The 27,901-nt window shown below is 38.7% G+C and overlaps 1 protein-coding gene across 1 annotated transcript in view; it reads right to left on the minus strand.

The window, feature by feature from the left end:
- The window catches only part of SOGA1 (suppressor of glucose, autophagy associated 1), a 188,729-nt gene that overhangs the window by 78,115 nt on the left and 82,713 nt on the right, over positions 1-27,901 (minus strand). The window contains exons 6-10 of the mRNA XM_053697193.1: positions 27,208-27,339; positions 16,705-16,830; positions 13,252-13,482; positions 525-626; positions 255-407 (exon numbers count right to left, since the gene is read on the minus strand). Of these exons, the coding sequence (XP_053553168.1) occupies positions 255-407; positions 525-626; positions 13,252-13,482; positions 16,705-16,830; positions 27,208-27,339 (744 nt within the window). The remainder of the gene's footprint in view (positions 1-254; positions 408-524; positions 627-13,251; positions 13,483-16,704; positions 16,831-27,207; positions 27,340-27,901) is intronic.

The following is a 27,901-nucleotide window of genomic DNA, read 5'->3' on the forward strand; positions in this document are numbered from 1 at the left end:
ACATACTTAATATCATAATGGACAACAGAATCCCATTTGAAGAACAATTCACAGCATCGTTTGTGAGCATCGTTTGTGAGTTTGTGATCGTTTATGATCTAAACAAACCCGCTCTACATTAAATGTTCTATCATTTAAAATCAGCATACGCATTGTAAAGCTTTTCTGTCAGCTCTGGGTATTGTTCAGGGGTGAACCTGGCCTATAAAGACGTATTACCCAAACTCTGAGACACTAACCCTCCATAAACTAACCTTGAGTTCTGTCCTCTCCATTTCCCAAGCTGACTTTGCCTTGGCAAACTGCTGCTGGAGCTCGTTCATTCCCCTTCTCTCCTCCTGTAACTGGTTGCAGAAATCTTTCAGAATTCCCTTAACATCGGACAGGATTTTCATTGATTCTCTACTCTGCAAACCAAAGCATCAAAACAATTAGTATGAACAACTGAGCTGCCAAAACCATGAGAGAGAAGTGGCCCAGTATTAGAAGAATGCGTCACCTCTCGGAACCAGACCGTTCCTTACCATATTCTGAGGCCAGTCTCCTTCAGAGAGCTTATAGTCAGTGGGCTGAGGATTCAGCTCTTCTTGTTCAATCAGCAGGTATAATTCTTTCACACTGTTTACCTAAAGAAATAAAAGACCAGATTATAAAAAAGGGCTAAAATCTGCATTATAGACATTGTAATTTCTGCTTTGTATACAATAAAAACCACTTGCTTTCCTTACAATCACAAGTTTAGCACACTAGTTGTAGGAAGGAATTTTACAGTGACAAGCTGTCTAAACAGAAAGCACAGTGACATGAAAGGTCCACATCTCAGGCTAGCTGGGAATGTAATTTCATGGAAGGGGTTATAGGTTTTTAGCCTCCATTGTTAAACGGATTTACTAGAAGACAATAGGAAAACCACTGCATTATGCTTTAGCCATTTATTTATCTGAAGAAGCTCCAAAAAACACCACAAAATGCAACAGTAAATAACTTCCAGACAGCATCAAGACACCTACATACCCAGCATTATATTATCAGACTACATTCCCTGGTTTTTGTTTTCATTGCTAGTAATTATGCACAAAGGCTGATTTCCTTTGCTTAGCTTTCAGTCAATTATGTGTTATCTTCAGCTTTACTGGGTTATCTGTTAAAGGGATATTAAAGGTAAATACATGCTAGACCTAAAGCAAAGATTAGCCTTAAGATAGTATGTAGGTGTATGTTTTTACAATTACATTAGTTATTTTAATATTGAAGCTATAAGTAAGGGTTTAGTTTTAATAAAGTGTTTTAGTTTCCATAAAGTAATGGACACTGCCACATTTAAACTTCCCCTTATCCATCATTCCCACTGAGGACAATTAGGGGCAGATATAAAACAGACAATAAAAAAAGATTGTGCAAACAAGGTTGCACGGAAACCCCGTTACATAATTACTTTAAAAATCTGATGCTTCACACAGCCTTGTTTGCACATACTTTTTATTGCCTGTTTTATATCTATCCCTTATTGCCCCTCAGCAGGAGGAATAGATAAGGGGAAAACTTAAAGGGATAGGATAGCAAATTTGTTTCTTTCATGTTTCAGATATACCATTTAAATTTAAACAACTTTCCAATTTACTTATGTAATCTAATTTGTTTAATTCTCTTTGTATTGTTTGTTTAAAAGCATACCTAGGTAGGCTCAGAAGCTTCTGAGTGGTGGCTGCACATACTGTATATGCCTCATGTTATTGGCTCACCCATGTGCACTGCTGTTTCTTCAATAAAAGATACAAAGAGAATGGAGCAAATTTGATAATAGAACTAAATGGGAAAGTTGTTTAAAATCGTATTATATATCTGAATCATGAAAGAAAATGTCGGGGTTTCATGTCCCTTTAAGATAGTTTAAACTTTAAGGTGCTCATTACTTTATAGAAACTCAGTTGAATTTCAAAAAACAACAAAATACAGGAAATAGGGACACAAATAAACAATGAAAGTATATTTAAAGAGACAGTCTACCATACAATTGGTATTGTTTTAAAAGATAGATAATCCCTTTATTACCCATTCCCCAGTTTTGCATAACCAACACAGTTATATTAATGTACTTTTTACCTTTGTGATTACCTTGTATCTAGGAACCTTCTTCCAGCCCCCTGATCACATGACTGTGACTGTTTATTATCTATTGTCTTAAATTTAGCATTGTTTTGTGCTAGATCTTAAATAACTTTCTGTGCCTGAACACAGTGTTATCTATATGGCCCCCGTGTACTTTCTGTCTCTTTGTGTTGAAAAGGAATTTAAAAAGCCTGTGATAAGAGGCAGCCCTCAAGAGTTTAGAAATTAGCATATGAGCCTACCTATGTTTAGTTTCAACTAAGAATACTAAGAGTAAAAAGCAAATTTGATGATAAAAGTAAATTGCAAAGTTGATTAAAATTACATGTCCTATCTGAATAATGAAAGTTTAATTTTGACTAGACTGTCCCTTTAAAGGTTTCACATAATAAACGTTTTATATTACAATCTCATACTGCTTAAAGGGACAGTCAAGTAAAAATTAAACTTTTATGACTCAGAAAGAGCCCACAATTTTAAACCATTTCCATTATCCAAATGTGCACATTTTTTTTATATGCAGAGGCACCAGATCCTACTGAGCATGTGCAAGATTCACAGGATATACGTATATGCATTTTGTGATTGGCTGATGGCTGTCTCATGATGCATTAGGAAAGAAAAAAACCTACTACTCATTTGAAATTCAAAGTGATTTTGCATTGTCTTTTTATTATGCCTTTGTGTTTAGTGGTCCTTTAATATCTCTTTAACAAATGGAAGATGGAATATGGAAGAAATAGCAGGCAGCCCTCACTATTAAAGGGACAGTATACTGTAAAATAGTTTTTCCCTTAATGCGTTTACAATTGCTTTTATTACCAACTGCAGTGTAAAAAATGTATGAAAATTAGCTTTTTAAGGTTTATTTTTGTATTTTAAAGCTCTGATTTTGTGTTTTGAAGTCACAACCTAATAAAATGGGTTGAGCTTGTAAGTATAATCAGATCTCATTACTGTATCACATTGTGCACATATACCTGCTTCTTTATCTTATATCTGTCCATAAAACAATCACCAGTACATGGAGAGAACAATGGAAAATCAACATTTTATTACCTTATCTCTGCTATATCCCACTGGGGGTGTAATTTCTTCTGCTGACTGTGTTTACAAAGCTTATCTATAGCTTGGACCTGCGGCCACAAACTTTCAGAATAGGTGGGGATACCACATGCTAAATCAACTATTTCAAATGCTGATATAAGGGTAAAGGAGCTGCTTGTAAACAATGTAATACACTCCAGCAGGTAAAGTGGATCATTGGGAACAAATTAAAGGGGAGAACATTTTTGAGTAAACTGTCCCTTTAACTAAAAATTCAAAGATCTCTCCAGCCAGGAGAATGGAGTTTATTCAGTAACATGTAAGGCAATTCTACAAATCCTCCCCACTTCAGATGGTGACAGAGGGAAATACAGTCTAAATTATGAGTGGGTCTGGTTGTGCCAATTATTAAACAGTGATATTAGACACAAGATGAATTAATTGAGAATAGAGCAACAATAAGAAACAAATGGTTTAAATGGTATAATAATAATAATAATACAGCTATATACACTCATGGATTTCCTGTAGCATTCTGGAAATGATATAGCAGTTAAATGCATAATCATTTAACTATACCATTTATGTGGGTTATTGCATGTGGATCATCCTCCTCCCACACTCCGTGGCATTTCCTGCTTCTGTGCTTAGGCGGAATACACTCAACCTACAGATTTAATTGCTGCCCAGACCATTCATTTTGAATATAACATTGAGTGATTAAAGCAAACACTTAAAGTTAATTTAAAATGAGTTTGTTCTTGCAGTCTGCAGTTCTCTGTCTCTCAGTGTGAAATATATTCTATACAAATATCCCTAATGAGTGGGAAATGGAAAACATATGTTTATATAGTGAAAACAAACAAATGTTACACGACTTTGGGTTTTACTTGGATGAAAAACAAAAAACCTACTTGTTATCCTGCACAACACTGCCCACCTCCAGCTTCACACATTCAGTAGTGTATGAGAGCAAATAAAGGCTGCAAGGTGCAAGAGAGATGACTTAAAGGGACATGAAACCCAAAATATGATTCAGACAGAGCATATGACTTTAAAAATGTTTCCAGTCTACTTCTATTATTAATTTGCTTTGTTCTTTATTGTATTTTTTGTTGAAAAGATATCTAGGTAAGTAGTGGGCGCATGTCAGGAAAAACTTTTGCCATGTAGTGCTCTTGCAAATGTATCACATTCATGCAAAACTGCTGCAGACATGCGCACGTTCCTGAGGTTACCTCCCTGCTTTTCAACACAGCATTCCAAGAGAACAAATAACATTTGATAACAGAAGTAAATTCGATCTGAATCATTGAAGAAAAAAATTGTGCTTCATGCCCCTTTGCAATAATTAAAGGGATGCAGTGTGGCAGAATACTTTATATTTGTCTTTAGAGACAGTTTGCTTGGAATGCAAACACTTACTCTCACAACAGAACAGTTTACCAAACATTTAGTGAAGATGTACTTAAAGGGACAGTCAAGTAAAAAAAAAAACAACAACTTTCATGATATAAATAGGGAATGTAATTTTTAACAATTTTCCAATTTACTTTTATCACCAATTTTTCTTTGTTCTCTTGGTATTCTTAGTTGAAAGCTAGTTACCCTGGAGTGAGCACTGATTGGCTAAAATGCAAGTCTGTCAAAATAACTTTCCAGAAGCATAGATACAAGGTAAACAGAGGTAAAAAGTGTATTTCTATAACAGTGTTGGTTATGCAAAACTGGGGAATGGGTAATAAAGGGATTATCTTTCTTTTTAAACAACAACAATTCTGGTGTTGACTGTCCCTTTAAAGGACCAGTAAATACAGTAGATTTGCATAATCACCAAATGCATTATAAAAAGACAGTACAATAGCATTTAGTCTGAAATTCAAATGTGTAGTAGATTTTATTCTGAAAAAAGTTCTGTCTATTTACACTCCTCCTGTATCATGTGACAGCCATCAGCCAATCACAAATGCATATACGTATAGTCTGTGAATTCTTGCACATGCTCAGTAGGATCTGGTGACTCAAAATGTGTAAATATAAAAAGACTGTGCACATTTTGTTAATGGAAGTAAATTAGAAAGTTGTCTAAAATTGCTGCTCTATCTAAATCGTGAAGGTTTCAATTTTGACTTGAGTGTCCCTATAATAGATGTCCAGTACAAAACCATCAATGGTTTTAGATGTCATTTGTAACATGTTTCTCTGTAAGAAGAAAATAAAATGCAATGTTTATATATTTATTTACGCATCAACCAGATCTTTAAATTGGGCTAGAGCAGACCATTAATCATTTATTGGGTCATACTGCTTCTTCAATGGAATTACTCGTTTACCATACTTAGTAGTGCTTTTTCTTCCCAGTGGGACAGAGCATTAGAAAGCACTTTACCAATTTCCAGTCAAGCAATGAATGCTCTGCCCAGTCTAGCACCTCGCCGCAGGCTTCGAATATATTCTGCATTAGGTTGCTGAACTCCCAGCCACCTTGCACAAGGAGATGCAAAGCATGGTATGTGAGCTGGTCACATGCTGCATTTTATCCAGAACAGCTGCTGTCACACCAGGGAACAAGGCCTACGGCAGGCATCGTATCCGACCAGACCCTGCAGAGTGCTAAATAAGCCTCCCCATGCTAACACAGCCCTGGTTATATATAGATCTCATGCATATACTGAGGAGTGATGGGCCAAGCTGTGCAATGACAGACAGAAAAGCACCACCAGTCTTAGCAGCACATGAGCTTGTGAATTACTGAAGCTCAGCAAAAGCTTCTGAAGTTATTATAGTTACTTACGGCTAATGCTTAGATTGCTGGGTAATTCTGATAACCCTTATTCAGCAATACGTCACAAGCTTTCCCAGACTTTTAATTAAAAACCTCATAATATGAATCACTTCACAGTCATCTTTATATGTAGTCCCAAGCAAGGATATCTTAGAAATATTATATTTAATTATAGCCTATCATATATTATATATTATGTGCCACAAATGGCACAGACACGATCATAGTTCACAGGCAACTGGATTTCTTTGACATCATACATTGACACCTCTGACACTCGGAGGTGGCTAATGAATATATTTTGCTATATTGATTTTGGTAAATAGTAAATGACACATAAAATGGGTCATGCCTTGTATATAATATGGATCATGTATATAATATGGGTCCCTATTCAAAAGGGTTAAGAATCACATACGTACACCATCTAAACTTAAGGGGGTCCACTACTGATCTATATCATAATATTATACAGAATACAGATAAAGGGCTTTTCATTCTAATGAAGATTCTTTAACGTAACCTAATAAGGAGTTAGCAGTTAGACTAATGCAATATTATTTTTATTGCAGAAAAAAAATAAAACAAAATATGGTTTGCGGTTTGTCGTAGTGAAATAGAAGAGATTTCTAGTCTGTCTGTGTGAATTCAAAGCATACAATAAAGTGTGCACATTCAGATTGAGTTTTAACATTAACATATTTGGTTAGAGTCTTGGAAACTGGCACCCTGCTTTGCAAATTCCTCTTTAGGAGGCCCCAGGCAATGTAGCTATATTGCCCTGGCCAATAACTGAATTGTAGTACATTCCTAAAGTTTCCTACTCAAAGATTAATTTTACTGCCTTGCATGGATGATACACTCAAATATTAATATCACTGCCATGCATGGATGATACACTCAAGGATTAATATCACTGCCATGCATGGATGATACACTCAAATATTAATATCACTGCCATGCATGGATGATACACTCAAGGATTAATATCACTGCCATGCATGGATGATACACTCAAGGATTAATATCACTGCCATGCATGGATGATACACTCAAGGATTAATATCACTGCCATGCATGGATGATACACTCAAGGATTAATATCACTGCCATGCATGGATGATACACTCAAGGATTAATATCACTGCCATGCATGGATGATACACTCAAGCATTAATATCACTGCCATGCATGGATGATACACTCAAGGATTAATATCACTGCCATGCATGGTTGATACACTCAAATATTAATATCACTGCCATGCATGGATGATACACTCAAGGATTAATATCACTGCCATGCATGGATGATACACTCAAGGATTAATATCACTGCCATGCATGGATGATACACTCAAGGATTAATATCACTGCCATGCATGGATGATACACTCAAATATTAATATCACTGCCATGCATGGATGATACACTCAAGGATTAATATCACTGCCATGCATGGTTGATACACTCAAGCATTAATATCACTGCCATGCATGGATGATACACTCAAGGATTAATATCACTGCCATGCATGGATGATACACTCAAGGATTAATATCACTGCCATGCATGGATGATACACTCAAGGATTAATATCACTGCTATGCATGGATGATACACTCAAGCATTAATATCACTGCCATGCATGGATGATACACTCAAGGATTAATATCACTGCCATGCATGGATGATACACTCAAGGATTAATATCACTGCCATGCATGGATGATACACTCAAATATTAATATCACTGCCATGCATGGATGATACACTCAAATATTAATATCACTGCCATGCATGGATGATACACTCAAGGATTAATATCACTGCCATGCATGGATGATACACTCAAATATTAATATCACTGCCATGCATGGATGATACACTCAAAGATTAATATCACTGCCATGCATGGATGATACACTCAAATATTAATATCACTGCCATGCATGGATGATACACTCAAGCATTAATATCACTGCCATGCATGGATGATACACTCAAGCATTAATATCACTGCCATGCATGGATGATACACTCAAGCATTAATATCACTGCCATGCATGGATGATACACTCAAGCATTAATATCACTGCCATGCATGGATGATACACTCAAGGATTAATATCACTGCCATGCATGGATGATACACTCAAGGATTAATATCACTGCCATGCATGGATGATACACTCAAGGATTAATATCACTGCCATGCATGGATGATACACTCAAGGATTAATATCACTGCCATGCATGGATGATACACTCAAGGATTAATATCACTGCCATGCATGGATGATACACTCAAGGATTAATATCACTGCCATGCATGGATGATACACTCAAGGATTAATATCACTGCCATGCATGGATGATACACTCAAGGATTAATATCACTGCCATGCATGGATGATACACTCAAGGATTAATATCACTGCTATGCATGGATGATAAACTCAAGCATTAATATCACTGCCATGCATGGATGATACACTCAATAATTAATATCACTGCCATGCATGGATGATACACTCAAGGATTAATATCACTGCCATGCATGGATGATACACTCAAGGATTAATATCACTGCCATGCATGGATGATACACTCAAGGATTAATATCACTGCCATGCATGGATGATACACTCAAGGATTAATATCACTGCCATGCATGGATGATACACTCAAGGATTAATATCACTGCCATGCATGGATGATACACTCAAGGATTAATATCACTGCTATGCATGGATGATACACTCAAGCATTAATATCACTGCCATGCATGGATGATACACTCAATAATTAATATCACTGCCATGCATGGATGATACACTCAAGGATTAATATCACTGCCATGCATGGATGATACACTCAAATATTAATATCACTGCCATGCATGGATGATACACTCAATAATTAATATCACTGCCATGCATGGATGATACACTCAAATATTAATATCACTGCCATGCATGGATGATACACTCAAGGACTAATATCACTGCCATGCATGGATGATACACTCAAGGACTAATATCACTGCCATGCATGGATGATACAGCTTCTCAAAGAGCAGAGAAAAGCACACCTGTGCAATTATTTATTAAAGGGACAATAAACCCTAAAAAAACAGCACTATTGAAACGTTAAAAATATTTTTTGAACAAAAACAAGGCTATGCTTCAGATTTTTCTTTTTCTTTTGGAGCCAACATGTCTATACAACTGGTCCTTAAAGGGCCATTATAGTCAAAATATGACATGCTCTAAACCATTTTAAGACTATTGATTCTAGGCTGCTATGTGTTTAAAGTAAAAGTCTACTCCAAAAATATTATTGTTTAAAAAGATAGATAATCCCTTTATTATCCATTCCTTATTTTGCACACATAACATGGTTGTAATTACCTTGTATTTAAACCTCTGCAGACTGCCTCCTTACCTCAGTGCTATTTACAGACTTGCATTTTAGCTAATTATTGCTGATTCATGAATAACTCCAAGGGAGTGAGCACAAGGTTATCTATATGGCACACATAAACAAGCAGTGTCTTGCTGCAAAAAGCTATAAAAATGCCCTGAGATAAAGACGGTCTGCAGGAGCTTAGAAACAGGCAGACATTTAGAGGTTTAAAAGTTAATATAACAATGTTGGTTGTGCTAAGCTTGGGAATTGGTATTAAAGGCGTTATTTATCTTTTTAAACAATAACAATTTTGGAGAAGACTGTCCTTTTAACCTCGGCAAAGGGCTTAAACAAATAGTAGAAATACCACCTGGGACTCGCAGAGCACTGCTGGTCCTGAGAAGAAGACACCACTAATTCAATCAGCAGCGCTAGTTGCACTACTCAGATGTGGAACTAGTGCTGCTGATTGGATCAGCATATTTTTCCGCTTGGGACCAACAGTGCTCTGCAAGTCCAGAGTGCTATATCTGCTGTGTGTTTAACCCTTTCCTAGAGTCTAAAATCTTAAAATTACACAAACCATTTTTTGACTAGCATGGCCTTTTAAGGATTGATTGCTCACTGGCTGTTAAGAAGAACTCTTTTTTTAAAAAAAATCCCTCTTTTTAATGCAACTAATGTCCCATCAAGAGGTATAGTATGTGAACATCTCACCTAAGCAAGTACGTTGATCAATGGTGGAAACTACCAGACACATGATCATGTCTCATTGCTTCTATGAAAGACTCTCTTATGCATGAGAGGTAGTAACACTATTGTTCCCTGGGAAATGAGTATGAAACCTAAGATGTGGCCTTACATTCAATGTATTAGCTTCTGAGTGGCTGTACTGACAAGAGTCTCTTGGGGAAAAAACAAACAAAAAGTTAAAAAAACACAAAAAAGTAGGTAGGTCTGCTTTCAATATCGAAACCAGGTATATTTACAATAAAAAAAAATGCAAAATCTGAACAAATGTATGCTTTAAATTGACAAAAAACATCAAGGTTATGAGTTGAAATGTAATCATCACTTCAATTACCCATTAAGGAAAAAATTATAATTACATGTTAATTTCCAGACAGAGATCTTCACACAAAATATGTTGAGCTTGGACCAAAGGTTGCGTTTTCTAGAACATTGTTCAAAATAATCCAGACATTAAAGTGAGTGTACAACTGTGTTTGCTCCACATTACTTAGAGAGGCCCCAAATTACTCTATAACATGCAAATGCTGAAAATCAATACCCTCACAAATACTGCCCTCCCTCTCTCTTAGTCCAATCCTCACACACATTATCAATCTCTCCCTCAGTATTGGTATATCTTCCTCATCCCTTAAACATGCACTAGTTACTGGAAAGGCTTGCAAATACACGTTTACCACATTTCCTCACTTTAAATTCCCTCCTTGACCCATTGCAGTTTGTATTGTATCCCCAACACTCCACACAGACTGAAATCATTAAGGTCACTTATGACATATTAGCAAAATCGAAAGGCCACTTCTCTCTGTTAATCCTTCGCAATCTGTATGCAGCCTTTGATACTGTTGACCACCCTCTCTTGCTCCAAACCCTCCAATCCTTCAGCATCTGCAACACCGCCCTCTTATGGTTCTCCTCCTACCTGTCTGACCATACCTTTAGTGTAGCCTTCTATGACACATCCTCTGCCCCTTTTCCACTTTCTGTAGGGGTAGCACTGGGTTCTGACCTTTGTCCCCTTCTCTTCTCAATTTATACTTCATCCTTAAGGTTACTTAATAAAGTCCCTCAAGTTTCAAAATAATTTATAAGCTAATGATACCCAAAACCTCTGCACCAGACCTTTCCCCTTCCTTGCTAACTCATATCACTAAATATCTTTCTAATATTTCATCCTGGCTGTCCTTTCACTACCTTAAGTTAAATCTCTCAACAAATGAGCTCCTAATTCCCCCCCCCCCTTCTTCCAAAATCTCTATCATCCAACTGTCTATAACTTTTGATAATAACATAATTACACCCACTCTGCATGCCCTATGTCTTGGCATCAAACTTAAATCAGATGTTTCTTTTACTACCCACACATCCAGTCTTTGGCCAATTCCTGCCGTTTCCACTTTAAAAACCATCTCCAAAATTTGCCACTTCCTCATACAATAAACTATGATTTTAATCCACTCTCTCATAATTTCTCCCCTTGACTACTGGAACTCTATCCTCTACAGTCTTCCTACCTGCCCTCTATCTCCTTCACAATCCAAAATGAATGTCTTTGCCAGGCTGATCTTTCTTAAATGCCTCTCCTCGTCTGCCTCAGCTCTCTAATAATCCCTTCACTGGCTTCCTCTAACCTCCAGAATAAAACACAAAATCATGACTTTGACATTCAAGGCCCTCAATAACACTGCTCCCCCCTATAGCTCAGACCTTGTCTCCAGACACTCTCCCTCCCATCCCCTTTGCTCTAATCACAATCCCTTTGTTACTTTTTCAAATTTCTGTCAACAGGACTCCAGACTGGCCCCTATCTTGTGGAACTCTCTGCCTTGCTCCACAAAACTCTCTCCTAGTTTTCAAAGTTTCAAACACTCAAAGACTCTACTGTTCAGGGATGCATACCATATACAATAACATTTTCTTACCTCAGTTCCTCTCGTTTTGCCGTCTTCTTGAACCCCCTTATCATGTAAGCCTATGAGCCTAGCTGTTTTGTAAATCAGCTCTCATGAAGGTGATCTACAGAAGTGAAGATCTTGGCAGGGCCCTCTACCCATTTGTCTCCCATAAATGCTACCTTGCATATCATACATATGTTAATAGTGCTGCAGAATTTGCTGGCGCTCTACAAATAGCTGATAATAATAATAAAAAAGAGGTTGCAAGCTTCCCAGAATAATAGTATTTTTAGGGACCCTTGAAGCTATAAAAAGCTTGGGGAATGGTTTGTTTAATGTTATAAAACAGGTGCAGTTCTAGAAAAGGGAAAGTGAGGTGGTGACAAGAGAGGAGGAAAGATGCAAGTCTTGGATAGAGCAAGGGCAGCAGTATTTACGGCCTTTTATTCTACAAACTAAAGATAGTGGAGCGTAAGCAACTCAATCATAGTTGCGTAAGTAATTAACATTTTAATACTTCTCTCTCATTCAGCATTGGGCAGCTGATTCTTGTTTACAAAGGGTTTTAGAGAATACAGCAGTATTCATATTTTTAGCATAGGTCATAGTTTCAGCAGACAGAATAAACTATTTCAAATGACAAAATAAATGTGTAAAGAAGCTATTTCTAAACAATTTAATACACCTCAGCAGGTCAAATTGATCACTAGGAACACTTTAAAAGGGATAACAATTTCACAGTACAATGTCCATTTAATTTAACAGTTTTCTCTTTCCAGAAACTGGCACCCCTGATTTCCAGGGTTTGCACAGCACCCTTTAACTTTTGCACTAAATCTGTAAGCTACAAACTTACAGATGCAACACAAACTAAACAGTTCAGGAATGCTGCTCAAGCAAGAGGTGGAATGCAAATGTAGAAATCAGTTGAAAATACATTTCTACCAGCAGTTATCAAGGTAAAATATGTTTGAAGATAAAAAATTAGCTGCAGAATATATATTAAAACATTTACAATTTATTATATATAAAGAGGTCATATATGGATACTTGATGATTATTCAGAAATCTAACACAATGTAATCATTCTTTAATTCTAAATTTAGGAACTGTATGTATAGAATAATTAATTTATTAAATACACATATTATGGTTAAATTAATTACTTATAAACATACATCAAGAGTACAAAGATAATGCATCTTGCATCTGAATAAAGCTGCCATGTAAATGCTAAAACGTGTGCTTTAGGTACCTCGAGATAGTCTTCTTCCTCAGGCTTCAGGACCTTCCCCTGTTTCCAGCGCTGCAGGAACCACTTGAGCTTCATGAAGAGCAGCAGGAAGCTCTGCTTGAACTGGTGGGTCTCCTGCACCAGCATGTTCTTCTCCTGGCTCCAGAACTTCTGTTCCAACCTCCTCTGAAGGCCAAGACTCTGCAGCTCAAATTCACGTCTCAAAAGCAGCTTCTGCTGATCCTCTTTCAGCTGCAAAGTAAGGAAAACAAATACACCTGATCGTTCTGTAACTCCACATCTTTCCCAGATTCATGTAAAATTCAGAGCCAGTTAGATACCGTGCGTGGAATTACACAAAAGAAAAAAGTAAAATGAATTACAGGCTCTACCAGCAGAACCCTATCTGATGAACAGTAGATCATAGACTTGTATCATTTCTTATTTCCATTGCAGCCAGAAGCAGAATATTAAAAGTTGTGGTTTACAGTAGAATATTCTGTCACAGCAAAAGTATTTTGCATGCACAGTAGGTGCGATGTAAAATATGTGCAAGCGCAAATCTCTTTACATTAAGAATGCACAAACTAAATCACAATCAATCAAGCAGTATAGTCCATCTCTCTGAAATCTGGGCACCACTCTACTAGCCTTTACAACTTTTTCTGTACATTTAATCCTTGAATCCATCATTTTCTATTAACTGTACTCTAATTCCTCTAAGAGGGGATAGGAAGGTTTAGAATAACAGCGAAGTGGAAGTATAGAGATGGCATTGGAATTATGTGAGCTGTGTGGTGCTAGAAATCTATATATGCATATGTATATACAGGTATATGTACTTGTGTTAAACAAAAAATAATTGCTCAGGCATTACAGTTCAAGCTGCTGTACTAATTACTGATTTTGCAGGTTGTTCTCATTTTTGCCATCAAGTGTACTACCCAACACATATATTTGTCCTACTATTAACTAAAGCAAAGGGACACTATTACTTACTTATTCTACTGGGTCTATGTGCTGCTTTTTACACAGCTGACCATCATCTCCCCTTACAAATTCTACATTCTTTTGGCATGCAAGACACAGCCCTCTCTTGGTTCACTTTTTATCTCTAAAAAACCCCACCAATTTAGATTTTTGTTAAACAGCATAAGTTCTGATCCTTTGCTTCTCTTAGAAGAAGTATCGCAAGGCTTTTTTTTGGGCCCCTTGCGCATATATATATTCCAGTGCCACTTATATGCTGATGATACACAAGTCTATCTTTCCTCTCCTGATATTTATCCTTCTCCCACTTTGGGCTAGATTACAAGTGGTGTGCTAATGTTAGCATGATGAAATATTGTGCACCTATGTTAACAAGCGTGCTTATTACAAGTTAGCGCCACTGGTTAGCTTTATTGAAGTCCTCGCGTAAAGAGTTAGGGTTAAATAAAGGTTACACCAAACACAACATAAATATATTAAAATAAACAGGTTACACTCATACATATTTACCATCTAATAAAAATGATTCATATTAATATAGAAAAAATGAATTACAAGGGTTAAAAAGATATATGGGACGCTTCTGGGCGGCCAAGATGGCTGCATTACTTTGATGCTGTGATGGCAAGCTGGTTAATCCGCTGTTTATCAGCAGATGACACCATCCAACTTAGAGTTAAATAGATATTGATTGGGCATTGACAGCTGCCTCATGTGAAATGTTTTGGTGCCCATCCTTCTAACTTAAAAGTAATGGAATGAAAAGACCTGCAGCGGCGGTGCAAATATGCCTGAGGCCTTTGTTTAACCCCCCTCCGGGTTTCCTGTGTGACGCAGCCAGTGAGAGATGAAACATCTTGGATTGATAACTAGCTTTTTTATAATAAGCAATGGGGGACATCTACAAAGAAATACATAGACAGCGCAAACTCCAAATCAAGGTGGTATAAAACAAACAATTTATTGCACACATAAAAATTATGCTTACCAGAGGTAAATACACACAATGTAAACATATCCAGTACAGCATAAACGTCTAAACGGCTCCGCCAGTCTTTTACCGCTAGAGTTGATCTGCACAAGGCTATTTGTGGCAAGCAGCGTGTATAAAATAAATTTGATACGGAAGATTGGACATTCCAAAAAGCTCAACGCGTTTTGCCTGGTAACGTCCGGGCTTTCTGAAGAGCTGAATACACATGTGCATATAGGGAGACCTTTATATCTATGTGCTTCCTTGCTTGGATAGATTCTGTTCCTAAACAGTGCAGGCAGGAAAGTAACTACTGGCATAAAGGAGGAGTGATGAGCACCTGGGATCTGCTGCTGTCACATGATGAGAATTACCTCATAATTTTTATGTGTGCAATAAATTGTTTGTTTTATACCACCTTGATTTGGAGTTTGTGCTGTCTCCCACCCCCATTTGTGTACACCTGCAGGACTCTTTCGTATGGACAGGAGACCCATATGATTTTGTACAGCGGCATCTCAAAGAAAAAGGCGTTTTAACTGTTAACCGCTTCCTCTACACATCAAGGATTTTGTGAACGACACCTGGGATAAACAGGTCTATCTTATATTGGGAATTGAACATTAGCCCTCTTTTGGTGACTATACCATTGGATACTTTTTGTTAGTATTTTTATCAATTTGTCTAGTATATATGTTACGATATTTATTGTGATTCAAATGTTTGAAGTGTTAGCGCTATTTGTTATTTATTTTGAAAACAATTACAGAGCCTTAGAGGATTTTAAAAAACGATATTCTAGCGTAACAGTTAAAGGGACACTGTACCCAAAATTTTTCTTTCGTGATTCAGATAGAGCATGAAATTTTAAGCAACTTTCTAATTTACTCCTATTATCAAATTTTCTTAATTCTCTTGGTATCTTTATTTGAAATGCAAGAATGTAAGTTTAGATGCCGGCCCATTTTTGGTGAACAACCTGGGTTGTCCTTGCTGATTGGTGGATAAATTAATCCACCAATAAAAAAGTGCTGTCTAGAGTACTGAAACCAAAAAAAAGCTTAGATGCCTTCTTTTTCAAATAATGATAGCAAGAGAACGAAGAAAAATTGACAATAGGAGTAAATTAGAAATTTGCTTAAAATTGCATGCTCTTTCTGAATTACAAAAGAAAAAAATTTGGGTTCAGTGTCCCTTTAACCAGAGCTTTGAGATTGTGATAACCCGGCGCATTTTTAATTCAATTGCGCTTGAGTGAACGAGTTTACTTTCAACTTGTAATATGCACACTACTTCTGACTTGTGCAAACACCAGTGATAAACCCCTTATTGCTCGCACATAACAATTAGCGTTCAACTCGTAATCTAGCCCTTTGAGTTTAATGTCCCTTTAAATAAATGCATCACACAGCATGGTGATATAAGTGAACCTCGTTTCACAACATTTTGGCATGAATTTAATTGGCAAACAGGATACTGCCAAACAGACACTAAGACTTAAACTAACTGACCTGGTTGACCTTCATGTTATAGGCCTCCTCATCCTCCTTACGGAGCTGTCGCTCATGGGACAGCTGATCTTGGAGCCCTTGAATAGTCTCGTTGGCATCTGACAGCACCAACTGCAAATCTTTTATCTGAAAGGGAGGAAACCGTTGTTGCCATGTGTAAATATTGCCCATTTTAGCAAACAGAGGTATAAACACCAACATTGAAAACATACACGTTAATATTTTTGGCCTAATTTACCTTATCTATTCGTCTACTCATGTATTTTGTGCACTATAGAGCTTGAACTGCTGAAGTGAGGTTAATTTCCAAAATATGTAGGAAAGTTTTTCAGATATAGTTATTTTGTAGCCTGCACACTTTTAATTATATAAATATAAAATACTATTGTTATTATTTAATAACATCAGTACATTTTTATCTCTCTCATACATACATTATATATATTTTTAAGCTACAGAATTAAAAGATATCATTTTATGATTCATTTACATAAGATATATACTAACCCAGGCATTTTAAAGAGAAGTGATGGTAATGCTTACATGATTGAGTTGTAAAGGGCTGATATAGAATGATAAATATTACTCTGGCAGTCTAACAGTTAATTAGCTGCCAAGCAGATAGAGATTGGTCCACAGTCACCTAGAGATTAGGATGGAAACAGGGTTGCTGGGCAACCAATGTACGAGTTACTAGGCAACCTAGGATCATATACTGATGCAGAAGATAAGCAATAAAGGCATTTGGGTCAGTTAAACAGCAGTCCTTTCACATGCTGTATAATCTATATAAAGTTTATTCAATTTCCTATAAAATATATCTCTTCCTTTTATAGAAGCAATATATTTTATAGGAAAATTGTACAAACTCTTTAGATGCATTTGAACATAGTAAGAAAAAAAAACATGCACCCAAGTGGCTTCTCATCTAATAAGTAAATGTTATGTCTTTCAACAAGCATTATTTTTTAAACTTAACTAAATAATCAAAACCCATAGAACAAGAGACTTATTTTTTATGGTAGACGTGTACACTAACTTCTCCGTATAAAAAGGCACACATGCAGAGAAACAAAGAAAAAGGGAAGAAAAAGCAGACATTTTTGATCATACACTTAAAAGAGCTAGACATTATAATGTTTTGTATGTAGAATAACTCCTACTTTAAAATATGCCAAGCAAGTGAGGATTTAGTATTATTTAGCTGCCTCATCAGACTGAAAAAGTAACATGATTTTGTTAAAGGGACATGAAACCAATTTCTTTTTCTTTTATGATTTAGAAATAGCATGCAATTTCAAACCACTTTCCAATTTTCTTCTATTATCTAATTTGCTTCATTCTCTTGATATACTTTTATGAAAATCATATCTAAATAGGCTCAGTAGCTGCTGATTTGTGGCTGCACATAGTTTCCTTGGGTGATTAGCTCACCCATGTGTATTGCTATTTCTTCAAAAAAGGATATCTGAAGAATGAAGCAAATTAAATAGAAATAAATTGGAATGGTGTTTTTGTATTCTCTATCTGAATCATGAAATAAATACTTTGGGTTTTATGTCCCTTTAAAAAGCAGGTGGAGCCTTGGACTGGCTATGCTGCAAAACTAATCATATATTCTAAAATTTAAAATGACACATTTTTATACTACAGAAACAGGCACTGCACTAGATCTGATTTATTTTCATCTATTTATTTAATGTTTTTGCAATTCAGGAAAAACATAAATTATGCTTACCTGATCATTTCATTTCCATCTGTGGGAGGAGAGTCCATTGCTTCATTTATTACTTGTGGGAATTAAGACCCTGGCCACCAGGAGGAGGCAAAGGCACCCCCCCCCCCCACTACCCTCATTCCCCAGTCATTCTGCCAAGGGAACAAGGAACAGTAGGAGAAATATCAGGGTATAAATGGTGCCAGAAGAATAAAATTAAATTTAGGTCCGCCCACCGGAGAAACGGACGGGGACAGATGGAAATTAAATGATCAGGTAAGCATAATTTAATGGGAGGAGAGTCCACTGCTTCATTCATTACTTGTGGGAACAAATACCCAAGCTCTAGAGCAGTGATTTTTAACCTTTTTTTTGCCGTGGCACACTTTTTTACATTAAAAAATCTTGTGGCACACCACCATCCCAAAATTTTAAAAAAATCACACATTGTAGCCTAATACAGCATATATATATACACATACACACAAACACACACATACTGTATGTATTGTGCTGTTATGCCATGCCTCCTACAAACTACCCCTGCACTGGGAGTAAAAAACAAGCAAAGTTTAAAAAATATGTCACACTGTTGTCAGTCTGCCGTGGCACACCTGAGGATCTCTCACGGCACACTAGTCTGCCACGGCACACTGGTTGAAAAACACTGCTCTAGAGGACACTGAATGAAAAAAACGGGAGGGCAAAAGGAGGGCACCACAGCCTGCAGAACCTTTCTCCCAAAAGCTGCTTCCGCAGAAGCAAAAACGTCAAATATATAAAACTTTGCAAAAGTATGTAAGGAAGACCAAGTGGCCGCCTTACAAATCTGCTACATAGAGGCCTCAATCTTAATGGCCCAAGAAGAGGCGACAAATCTAGTTGAGCCAGCCGCAAATCCTCGGTCTCATATGCCAGACGGGTCATACTCCTCAACCAAAAGGATAGAGAAGTAGCAGAGGCCCTTTGCCCCATGTGTTTCCCTGAATACACAACAAATAAGGACGAAGTCTGTCTGAACTCCGTCGTGGCCTGAAGATAAAACTTCAAAGCCCGAACCACGTCCAGATTATGAAGTAACCTTTCCTTTGAAGAAGAAGGGTTAGGACACAGAGAAGGAACTACTATTTCCTGATTGATGTTACGTCTCAACACCACCTTGGGTAGGAATCCCAATCCAGTGCGAAGAACCGCCTTACCGGCGTGAAAAACTAAGTAGGGGGGCTCACATTGCAAGGCCGCCAACTCAGAGACTCTGCGTGCCGATGCAATAGCCAGTAGGAATAGGACTTTCCATGAAAGAATCTTAATGTCAAGCGTATGCATAGGCTCAAACAGAGTCCTCTGCAAAACCTTAAGAACCAAGTTTAAGCTGCAAGGAGCAGCCAAATTCCTAAAGACAGGCCTGATCCTAATCAGAGCCTGAACAAAGGACTGAATGTCAGGAAGCTCCGTAAGCTTCTTATGCAACAGTACAGATAAAGCTGAAATCTGTCCCCTTAGGGAACTAGCGGCAAGACCCTTATCCAGACCGTCCTGGAGAAAGGCCAAAATCCTGGATACCCTGAACTTGTGCCAGGGGTATCTTCGTTCCTCACACTAGGACAAGTAGGTCTTCCACACCTTTTGGTAGATGCGTCGATCACTCTTTCCGAAAATCCTCTCTTGGCTAAGACTAGACGTTCAATCTCCACGCAGTCAGCCTCAGAGAAACGACATTTTGATGTAGAAAAGGACCCTGAACCAGCAGATCCCTGCAACAAGGTAACCTCCACGGCGGAGATGGTGACATCCCCACCAGATCCGCAAACCATATCCTCCGCGGCCACGACGGAGCAATCAGAATAGCTGAAGCTTGCTCTTGCTTGATGTGGGCCACTACACGAGGTAGAAGAGGCAACAGTGGAAATATGTAAATTAGGTTGAAGTCCCAGGGAATCGCCAAGGCATCTATCAGTTCCGCCTGACGATCCCTAGATCGCGACCCGTATCTGGGTAGATTGCAATTGAGTCTAAACGCCATGAGACCTATCTCCGGTGTCCCCCATCTGTTGCAGATCTCTGCAAACACCTTGGGATGGAGAGACCATCCCCCAGGATGAAACGTCTGTCTGCTCAAAAAAATCCGCTTCCCAGTTGTCCACACTCGGAATGTAGATCGCTGAGAGCGAACAATTGTGAGTCTCTGCCCATTCCAGAATCCGAGATACTTCCCTCATGGCTAGGGAACTTCTCGTTCCCCCCTGATGGTTTATGTAAGCCAAGAGGTAATGTTGTCCGACTGGAATCAGAGGAATCTGGATGACCCCAGGAGGGGCCAAGCCCTCAGAGCGTTGAATATTGCTCGAAGTTCCAGAATGTTTATAGGTAGACTCGACTCCTCTCAAGTCCATCTGCCCTGTGCCCTTCTGGCACCCCAAACAGCTCCCCATCCTGATAGACTTGCATCTGTGGTCACAATCTCCCAGGACGGTCTCAAGAAGGATGTCCCCTGTGACCCGGTCGGGTTCACCAGGATAGGGACTCACTCACCGGTCTGTCCAGAGATATTTGTTGAGACAGATCTGAATGATCGCTGTTCCATTGTCTCAACATGCACAGCTGAAGAGGTCTGAGATGGAACCTGGCGAATGGAATGACATCTATGCTGGATACCATGAGCCCGATCACTTCCATACACCTGACCACAGACGCAAGTTTGCAACGTCTCAGATCTGTCAAGAATATCTTCATGAATATCTTCATGACTGAAGAATATATTATCGTACCCAGGAATTCCACCTTGTTGCTGGGGACCAATGAACTTTCTTTTGTTTATCTTCCACGCGTGGGACAGAAGGAAAAGAGCTCTTGAGTGATCCTCCGCAAGACTGTAGGACGGAGCCTGGACCAGGATATCGTCCAGATAATGTGCCACCACAATCCCCCTGGCTTTCACTACTGCAAGTAGAACTCCCAGTACCTTTGTAAAGACCCTTGGGGCAGTCGCCAGACCAAACGCAAGGGCCACAAACTGGAAGTGCTGGTCCAGGAAGGCGAATCTTAGAAACCTGAAGTGATCCCTGTGGATTGGAACGTGAAGGTAAGCGTCCTTCAGGTCTATAGTCATGAATTGCCCCTCTTGAACCAAGGGCAAAATTGACCTGATCGTCTCCATTTTGAACGATGGAACTGACAAAAACCTGCCATCCTTCTTTGGGACCAGGAAAAGGTTTGAATAATACCCCAGACCTCTTTCTGCCAGAGGGACTGGGACGATTACCCCGAGAAATGAGAGTTCCCTCACACACCCTAGGAAGGCGTCTCTCTTTTCTGGCCTTGAAGATATGTTTGACAGGAGGAACCTGCCTCTGGGCGGATATGACTTGAAACCTATCCTGTAACCCTGGGCTATGACCTCCAGAACCCAAGGGTCTATAATGTCTCTTCTCCAGGCCTCCGCAAAAAGAGATAGTCTGCCCCCTACATGATCTGAGGACAGATCGGGGGCCGCCCCTTCATGCCGACTTTGACTTGGCTGGCTTCTTGTTCTGCTTGGGATTGTTCCAAGAGTTAGTTGGTTTCCAAGATCCCTTGGACTGCTCAGACTTTGCGGCAGGCTGCTGGCGCTGAGACTTGTCCGAACGAAAGGGACGAAAAGTAGACCCCTTAGGTTTAGCCTTCTTATCCTGAGGCAAGAAGGCACCCTTGCCACCCGTGACCGTACATATGATGGAATCCAGGTCCGGGCCAAACAAAACTTTTCCCTTGAACGGGAGGGAATGCAATTGAGAATTGGAAGTCATGTCAGCAGACGATGACTTTAGCCACAGAGCCCTGCGGGCTAAAACAGAAAAACCTGATGCCTTAGCATTCAGGCGAATAATCTGCATGTTAGTATCACAAATTAATGAATGCGCTACCCTTAAGGCCTTAATTCGTTCTAGAATCTCATCAAGGGGAGTCTCCACCTCGACCATTGCTGATAGAGCGTCACACCAATAGGTAGCGACACCAGCCACCGCAGCGACCACTGCTGCCAGTTGAAAAATGAACCCCGTGAGTTGGAACATCTTCTGCAACATGGACTCCATCTTTTTATCCATGGGTTTCTTGAAAGAGAAGCTATCCTCTAGCGGAATAGTTGTTCTCTTAGCGAGCGTGGAGATAGCACCATCCACCTTAGGGACGGTTCCCCACAGTTCAAGCTGCGCTTCCGGAATGGGGAATAGCTTTTTAAAAGAAGTAGAGGGGGAAAAGGACGAGCCAAGTTTCTCCCATTCATTCTTAATTATGTTAGCCATATTGATGGGAACGGGGAAGGCCTGGGGCACTACCCTGTCCTCATAAAACCCTATTCAAGCTTAGGGATCGAAGGTTCCTCCCGTAGTTTTGGTTCCGGAACCTCCAACGTAGCAAGCACCTCTTTCAGCAGAAAGCGCAAATGCTCCATTTTAAATTTAAATTTTGGTTCCTCCACGGACGGAGGCTTAGAAGTAGTCGATTCTGACCCAGAAGCGACATCCTATGATAAGTCGGGAGTTATCCTCGTCAGCGGATAATCTGAGACATCCAACAGAGTTGAAGACCCCTGAGACGGATAGCAGTGCAGAACCTTCTGCTTAGTAGGGCGAGGCATCGCATTAATGGCTCCAGAAACCGCCGTCTGTAACTGATTGACGAAGTTTGGCGGCCAAATGGCCCCTCCCGCGGGAGGATTAGTAGTGCCCTGGGGAACTGCTTGTGTAACCGGAGATGATTGCAGGGAACGCACCTCATGGGGCGAAGAACCCTCAGAGGTGGACGGCTCAGTCATACTAAATATTCTATTCTTTTTAGATATAGCAATATTGTCAAAGCAGTTGTGTAGGCGGTTCAACTGGAACCTGCTCACAATATACACAGTAAATAGGTTTAGATAAAGAGGGAGTATCCTCCATAGCTTACGTCTTTATTGTGGACTTGATAAAAAGTTAAATGGCACCTTTATATCCCAATGGCCGCGGCACTCACCACCTCCTATGACACGGACTACAAGAAACAGCTTTCGTCTCCTCCGAACGCAGGTCGAGAAAGAGGAAGTTACGGAGGCCACACCCGGTGCCATGCAGGACCGCCCCTGCACTTGAGAGAGAAACGCGAAAAAAAAGCCAGTCGCAATCTCTCGCTAAGTGAACTGACTGTTCCACACTGACAGAGCCTCATCTCACACAAATGCAGTATAAAACACAAACAATATTATGCACAATAAAATCCCTGCTGTTCAATAACCCCCCTTCCAAGGGTATTACCCTAGGTTCTATAAAGATAAAGGAGCCACACTGTGAACCTGTCTTCTTACGTTATCAAATATATATATATATATATATATATATATATATATATATATATATATATATATGAAACGATCTTACCAGAATCAACGCCGTGGAACAGGAACACAGCCTTTCAAGTGTGACAGGGTAGTAGCCTCGCTCCTGACATGGACTTGAGAGAAGAAAAGCAGGCAGCGAAACTCGTCAACGCCGATTGCTAATGGAGCTGTTAATCACAGTCGGGATGGGTTCGCAGAAAGACTCTCCCTGCATCTCCGGACTCTAACATTCACCCATGCTCTCACTGAGAGGCTGACAGGGCTACTTAAAACTCCAGTCCCATTTCGAAGAGTACTACCCTCCCCATAAGAGACTACTCCGAATCTTCCGACACTTCTCTGCCAACTTCCTGTGACGAAAGGCAAAGAATGACTGGGGGTGAGGGGAGTGGGGGAGGTATTTAAGCCTTTGGCTGGGGTGTCTTTGCCTCCTCCTGGTGGCCAGGTTCTTAATTCCCACAAGTAATGAATGAAGCAGTGGACTTTCCTCTCATTAAGATGGAAATATGATACACACTACTTTAATCAGTCACCACAATCTATATTTATAATTAAAAGTGGCATTAAAGTAATTTCTTACCAATAAGTAATCAATGTATTGAAAAGTTCTGTACACCAAAATAAACATTTTCAATGCATTTAAAATGAGCATCTTCTTTCTTTACAGATTTTGTACTGTTTTGCAGTTCAGGGACGTAAGTTTAGTATTGTTTATTGTATCTCCTTTGCTGTTATCAACAAGGTGCAAACATAAACGAGGCCCTAAGTTGATTGAGCAATCACTGTGTAGAATGCCTAGGTGCTTGTTGAAGATCCACTCTAGCTTCTTAAAGTGACAGTCTAGTCAAAATTAAACTTTCATGATTCAGATAGGGCATGCAATTTTAAACAACGTTCGAATTTACTTTTTTAATCAAGTTTACTTTGTTCTTTTGGTATTCTTTGTTGAAAGCTAAACTTAGGTAGGCAAATATGCTAATTTCAAAGCCCTTAAAGGTTGCTTCTTATCTCAGGGCATTTTGACAGTTTTTCACAGCTAGACAGTACTAGCTTAAGTGGCCATGTAGATAACATTGTGCTCACACCCATGGAGTCAGCATTGATTGTCTAAAATTAAAGTCTGTCAAAAGAACTGAGATAAAGGGGCAGTCTGTAGAGGCTTAGATGCAAGGTAATCAAAAAACTATATTAATATAACTGTGCTGGTTTTGCAAAACTGAGGAATGGGTAATAAAAAGATTGTCTATCTTTTTAAACAACAAAAACAATCTGGTGTTGACTGTCCCTTTAAAGAGATAAATTGCAGAAAAAAACAGGCATTTGCTTGTAATTATGCTTTAATAAAGAAAAAAAATTAAAAAATAAAATACAAAATATTTGTATTATGCAAATTCATTCAAATTGACTTAGTTCCCATGATATTCTGTGTTGAGGGGATACCTAGGTAGGCATCTGAGGTACTACATGTCAGGAAACGGTGCTGCCATCTAGTGCGCTTGCAAATGGATAACATTCTTGCAAAACTGCTGCTATATAGTGCTCCAGACACGTGCACACTCCTGAGCTTATGTCCCTGCTTTCCAACAAAAGATACCAAGAGAACCAAGAAAATGTGATTATAGAAGTAAATTAGAAAGTTGTAGAAAATTGCATGCTCTATCCGAATCAGGAAAGAAAACCGTGTTTATTTAATGTCTCTAACAATAAGGAATATGTTCAGTAGTAAAACCTGAAGTAGATGCTTGCAAAGCAGGATTCACCAGTTTACAAACTTCATTCAGCTTGCTATGATTGTCAGGCTTAGTGAAGTAGCCAGCATATATACATACGCACTGTCGTTCTTATATCGGAATATTCAGTTAACAGGAACCTCTGTATAAAGCTAACAGCACAGAAAGCCACGCTCAGCCCCTATCTAGAAGAGAGGTCGAGCATTATAAACAACAATCAAACAGACTTCAGCACAGCACTGCTGAAGTAAAACAGGACACGTTGATAGACTGATCTGCAGGCCCTGTGGTATTTCTGCTCTACATGGGAGTGACTCACAGTTTAACAGCTATTTTTACTCTTACTGAGCAGGACTGGGTAATGGGAGTCTTGTCATTTTGGTAATTCATGGTGATTTCAGCTTATGTCCTGCAGAAAAAAATGGTCACTTGGGAGTGAAATCTCAGCATGACAAACAGGAGCAAAGTAAAAGCACAACACGTTATGGGACCAATATTAAGGGGATCGTAGCTGATACAACCTGACGAAACAGGATGTATGAGCTCTTGTGAGATCATCAGGATCTAGAAAAAAAATCTAGCTATAAGTGTCTATATCTAAGTGCCAGCAATAGTCCACTGTTCCTGTACCTACAGATGTCCAATTAAAAGATGTCATGGTCCAATTTGTATTTATATATATATATATATATATATATATATATATATAATCAAGGTACCAGGGTGCCAGAATACAGCATACAAACAAAGTAAAAGATATACAAGACAAAATTAAATATTTATGATTTAGACAGAGCATGCATTTTTAAGAGATTTTTCCGTTTGCATCCATTACGAAGTTTCATTATTCTCTTGGGATCCTTTTTAATAATGCATCCCTAGGTAGACTCATGCACAGCAATGCATGGCTGGAAGCTAGCTGTTGATTGGTGGCTATGTACATATACTTCATCATTGACCCACTAAATGTGTTCAGCTCGGTCCCAGTAGTGTGTGTATTTCTATTTTGGAGTTGACTTCAACTGAAAAGGTAAAAGGGGATTAAACACAGCTAACTACAAGCAACAGTAAAACCATAACCTGCTTTTATATCAGAGCATTTTCATTTTGCATTTTTATGTTCCTTTACCTTCCTAGACCCCCATGAATGAAGTTTTGACATAACATGGCACATCTCATTCCACCTTTTGGCCTTTGATTATTATGTATGGATGATGGCATCATGCAGTGCTGATCTTGGTTGCAAGTAAATAATGAAGGGTTATGATTGGTCAGGGATAGCAAACCCATGGCATGAGATCTCAGTGTGGAACGCAAAACAAATTTGCTCTGTTTCTGGTTTTGATTATTGTGTTTAAAAATGCATTTTAATTATGACTCTATAGTAGACATCAGCAGTTCGGCTTTAACTGCTAATATATATTACAGATTGAAATATAAAAATATGAAGAAAAAAAAAAAAGTATCACAGACAAACCAAACTTTATTAATAACATTATTGTTAATTTGGGGTCATTTTCTCAAAAAGGTATGCCACTCCTGACAGATTTTTTTTAGAGGAACTGCCATCTAAACCAGAGAAGAGCTTGCCACTCCCAGTTATCACATGCAGTCTTCTATAAGCCCAATGCCATCATTTCACCATAGATGGATAAGGAATACAGAACAATAGCAGGACACACAATTCATTTAAAGGAACCTACCTCAGCTGCATAAGATTCATTATCTTCAGGTTGGTATGTCTTGTAACTTCTGGTCTGGTCATAATTGTGGTCCTCCTCAATCTTCTTCCTATGAGATTCTTCCCTCTGTTGGCAATTCCTACACTCAGGCTGCTGCATGCACGGGGTAAGTTAATGAAGAACAGAACAAAAACGGCGAGGGGAGGGGAAATTAAAAAGGGAAACAAAAATAATAAAAACAAAAAAAAATATACAAAATAAATGGTTCTCAATCATTAAAATAAATAAAAAAAATTAAAGAATGAAAAAAAGGAGGAACAGAAAGAAAAGTTTGGCAATGGTGGAAAAGGACAAGGTGGAAAAGAAAAGAAAACACACAATGAGCAGACACGTGGGCTGTGGGGTAATTTGGGAAAACGACAGAAAGAGAAGGGGAAGAAGATGTGCAAACACCGGTTATGGTGCCCATGCAGTGAATAAAGGAGCGAGGGGGAGCAGGGGTTAAAGGAAGATTAGCTCTATAATTAGTAACATGCAGGATAATAGAACTCTGAGTAATTTGAGTGTGCTTTATAACTACCCTACCGTCACTGAATTAAACAGGTAATATACTAATCTTATGTGCTGCACCCACTATCACAGGGCCAGATTAAAAGACTTCTCTTCTTAAAGGGACATGAAACCCAAAATGTTTTTTCATGATTTAGGTAGAACA

The sequence above is a fragment of the Bombina bombina genome, chromosome 1 (assembly GCF_027579735.1).
Source record: "Bombina bombina isolate aBomBom1 chromosome 1, aBomBom1.pri, whole genome shotgun sequence".
NCBI classification, from domain to species: domain Eukaryota; kingdom Metazoa; phylum Chordata; class Amphibia; order Anura; family Bombinatoridae; genus Bombina; species Bombina bombina.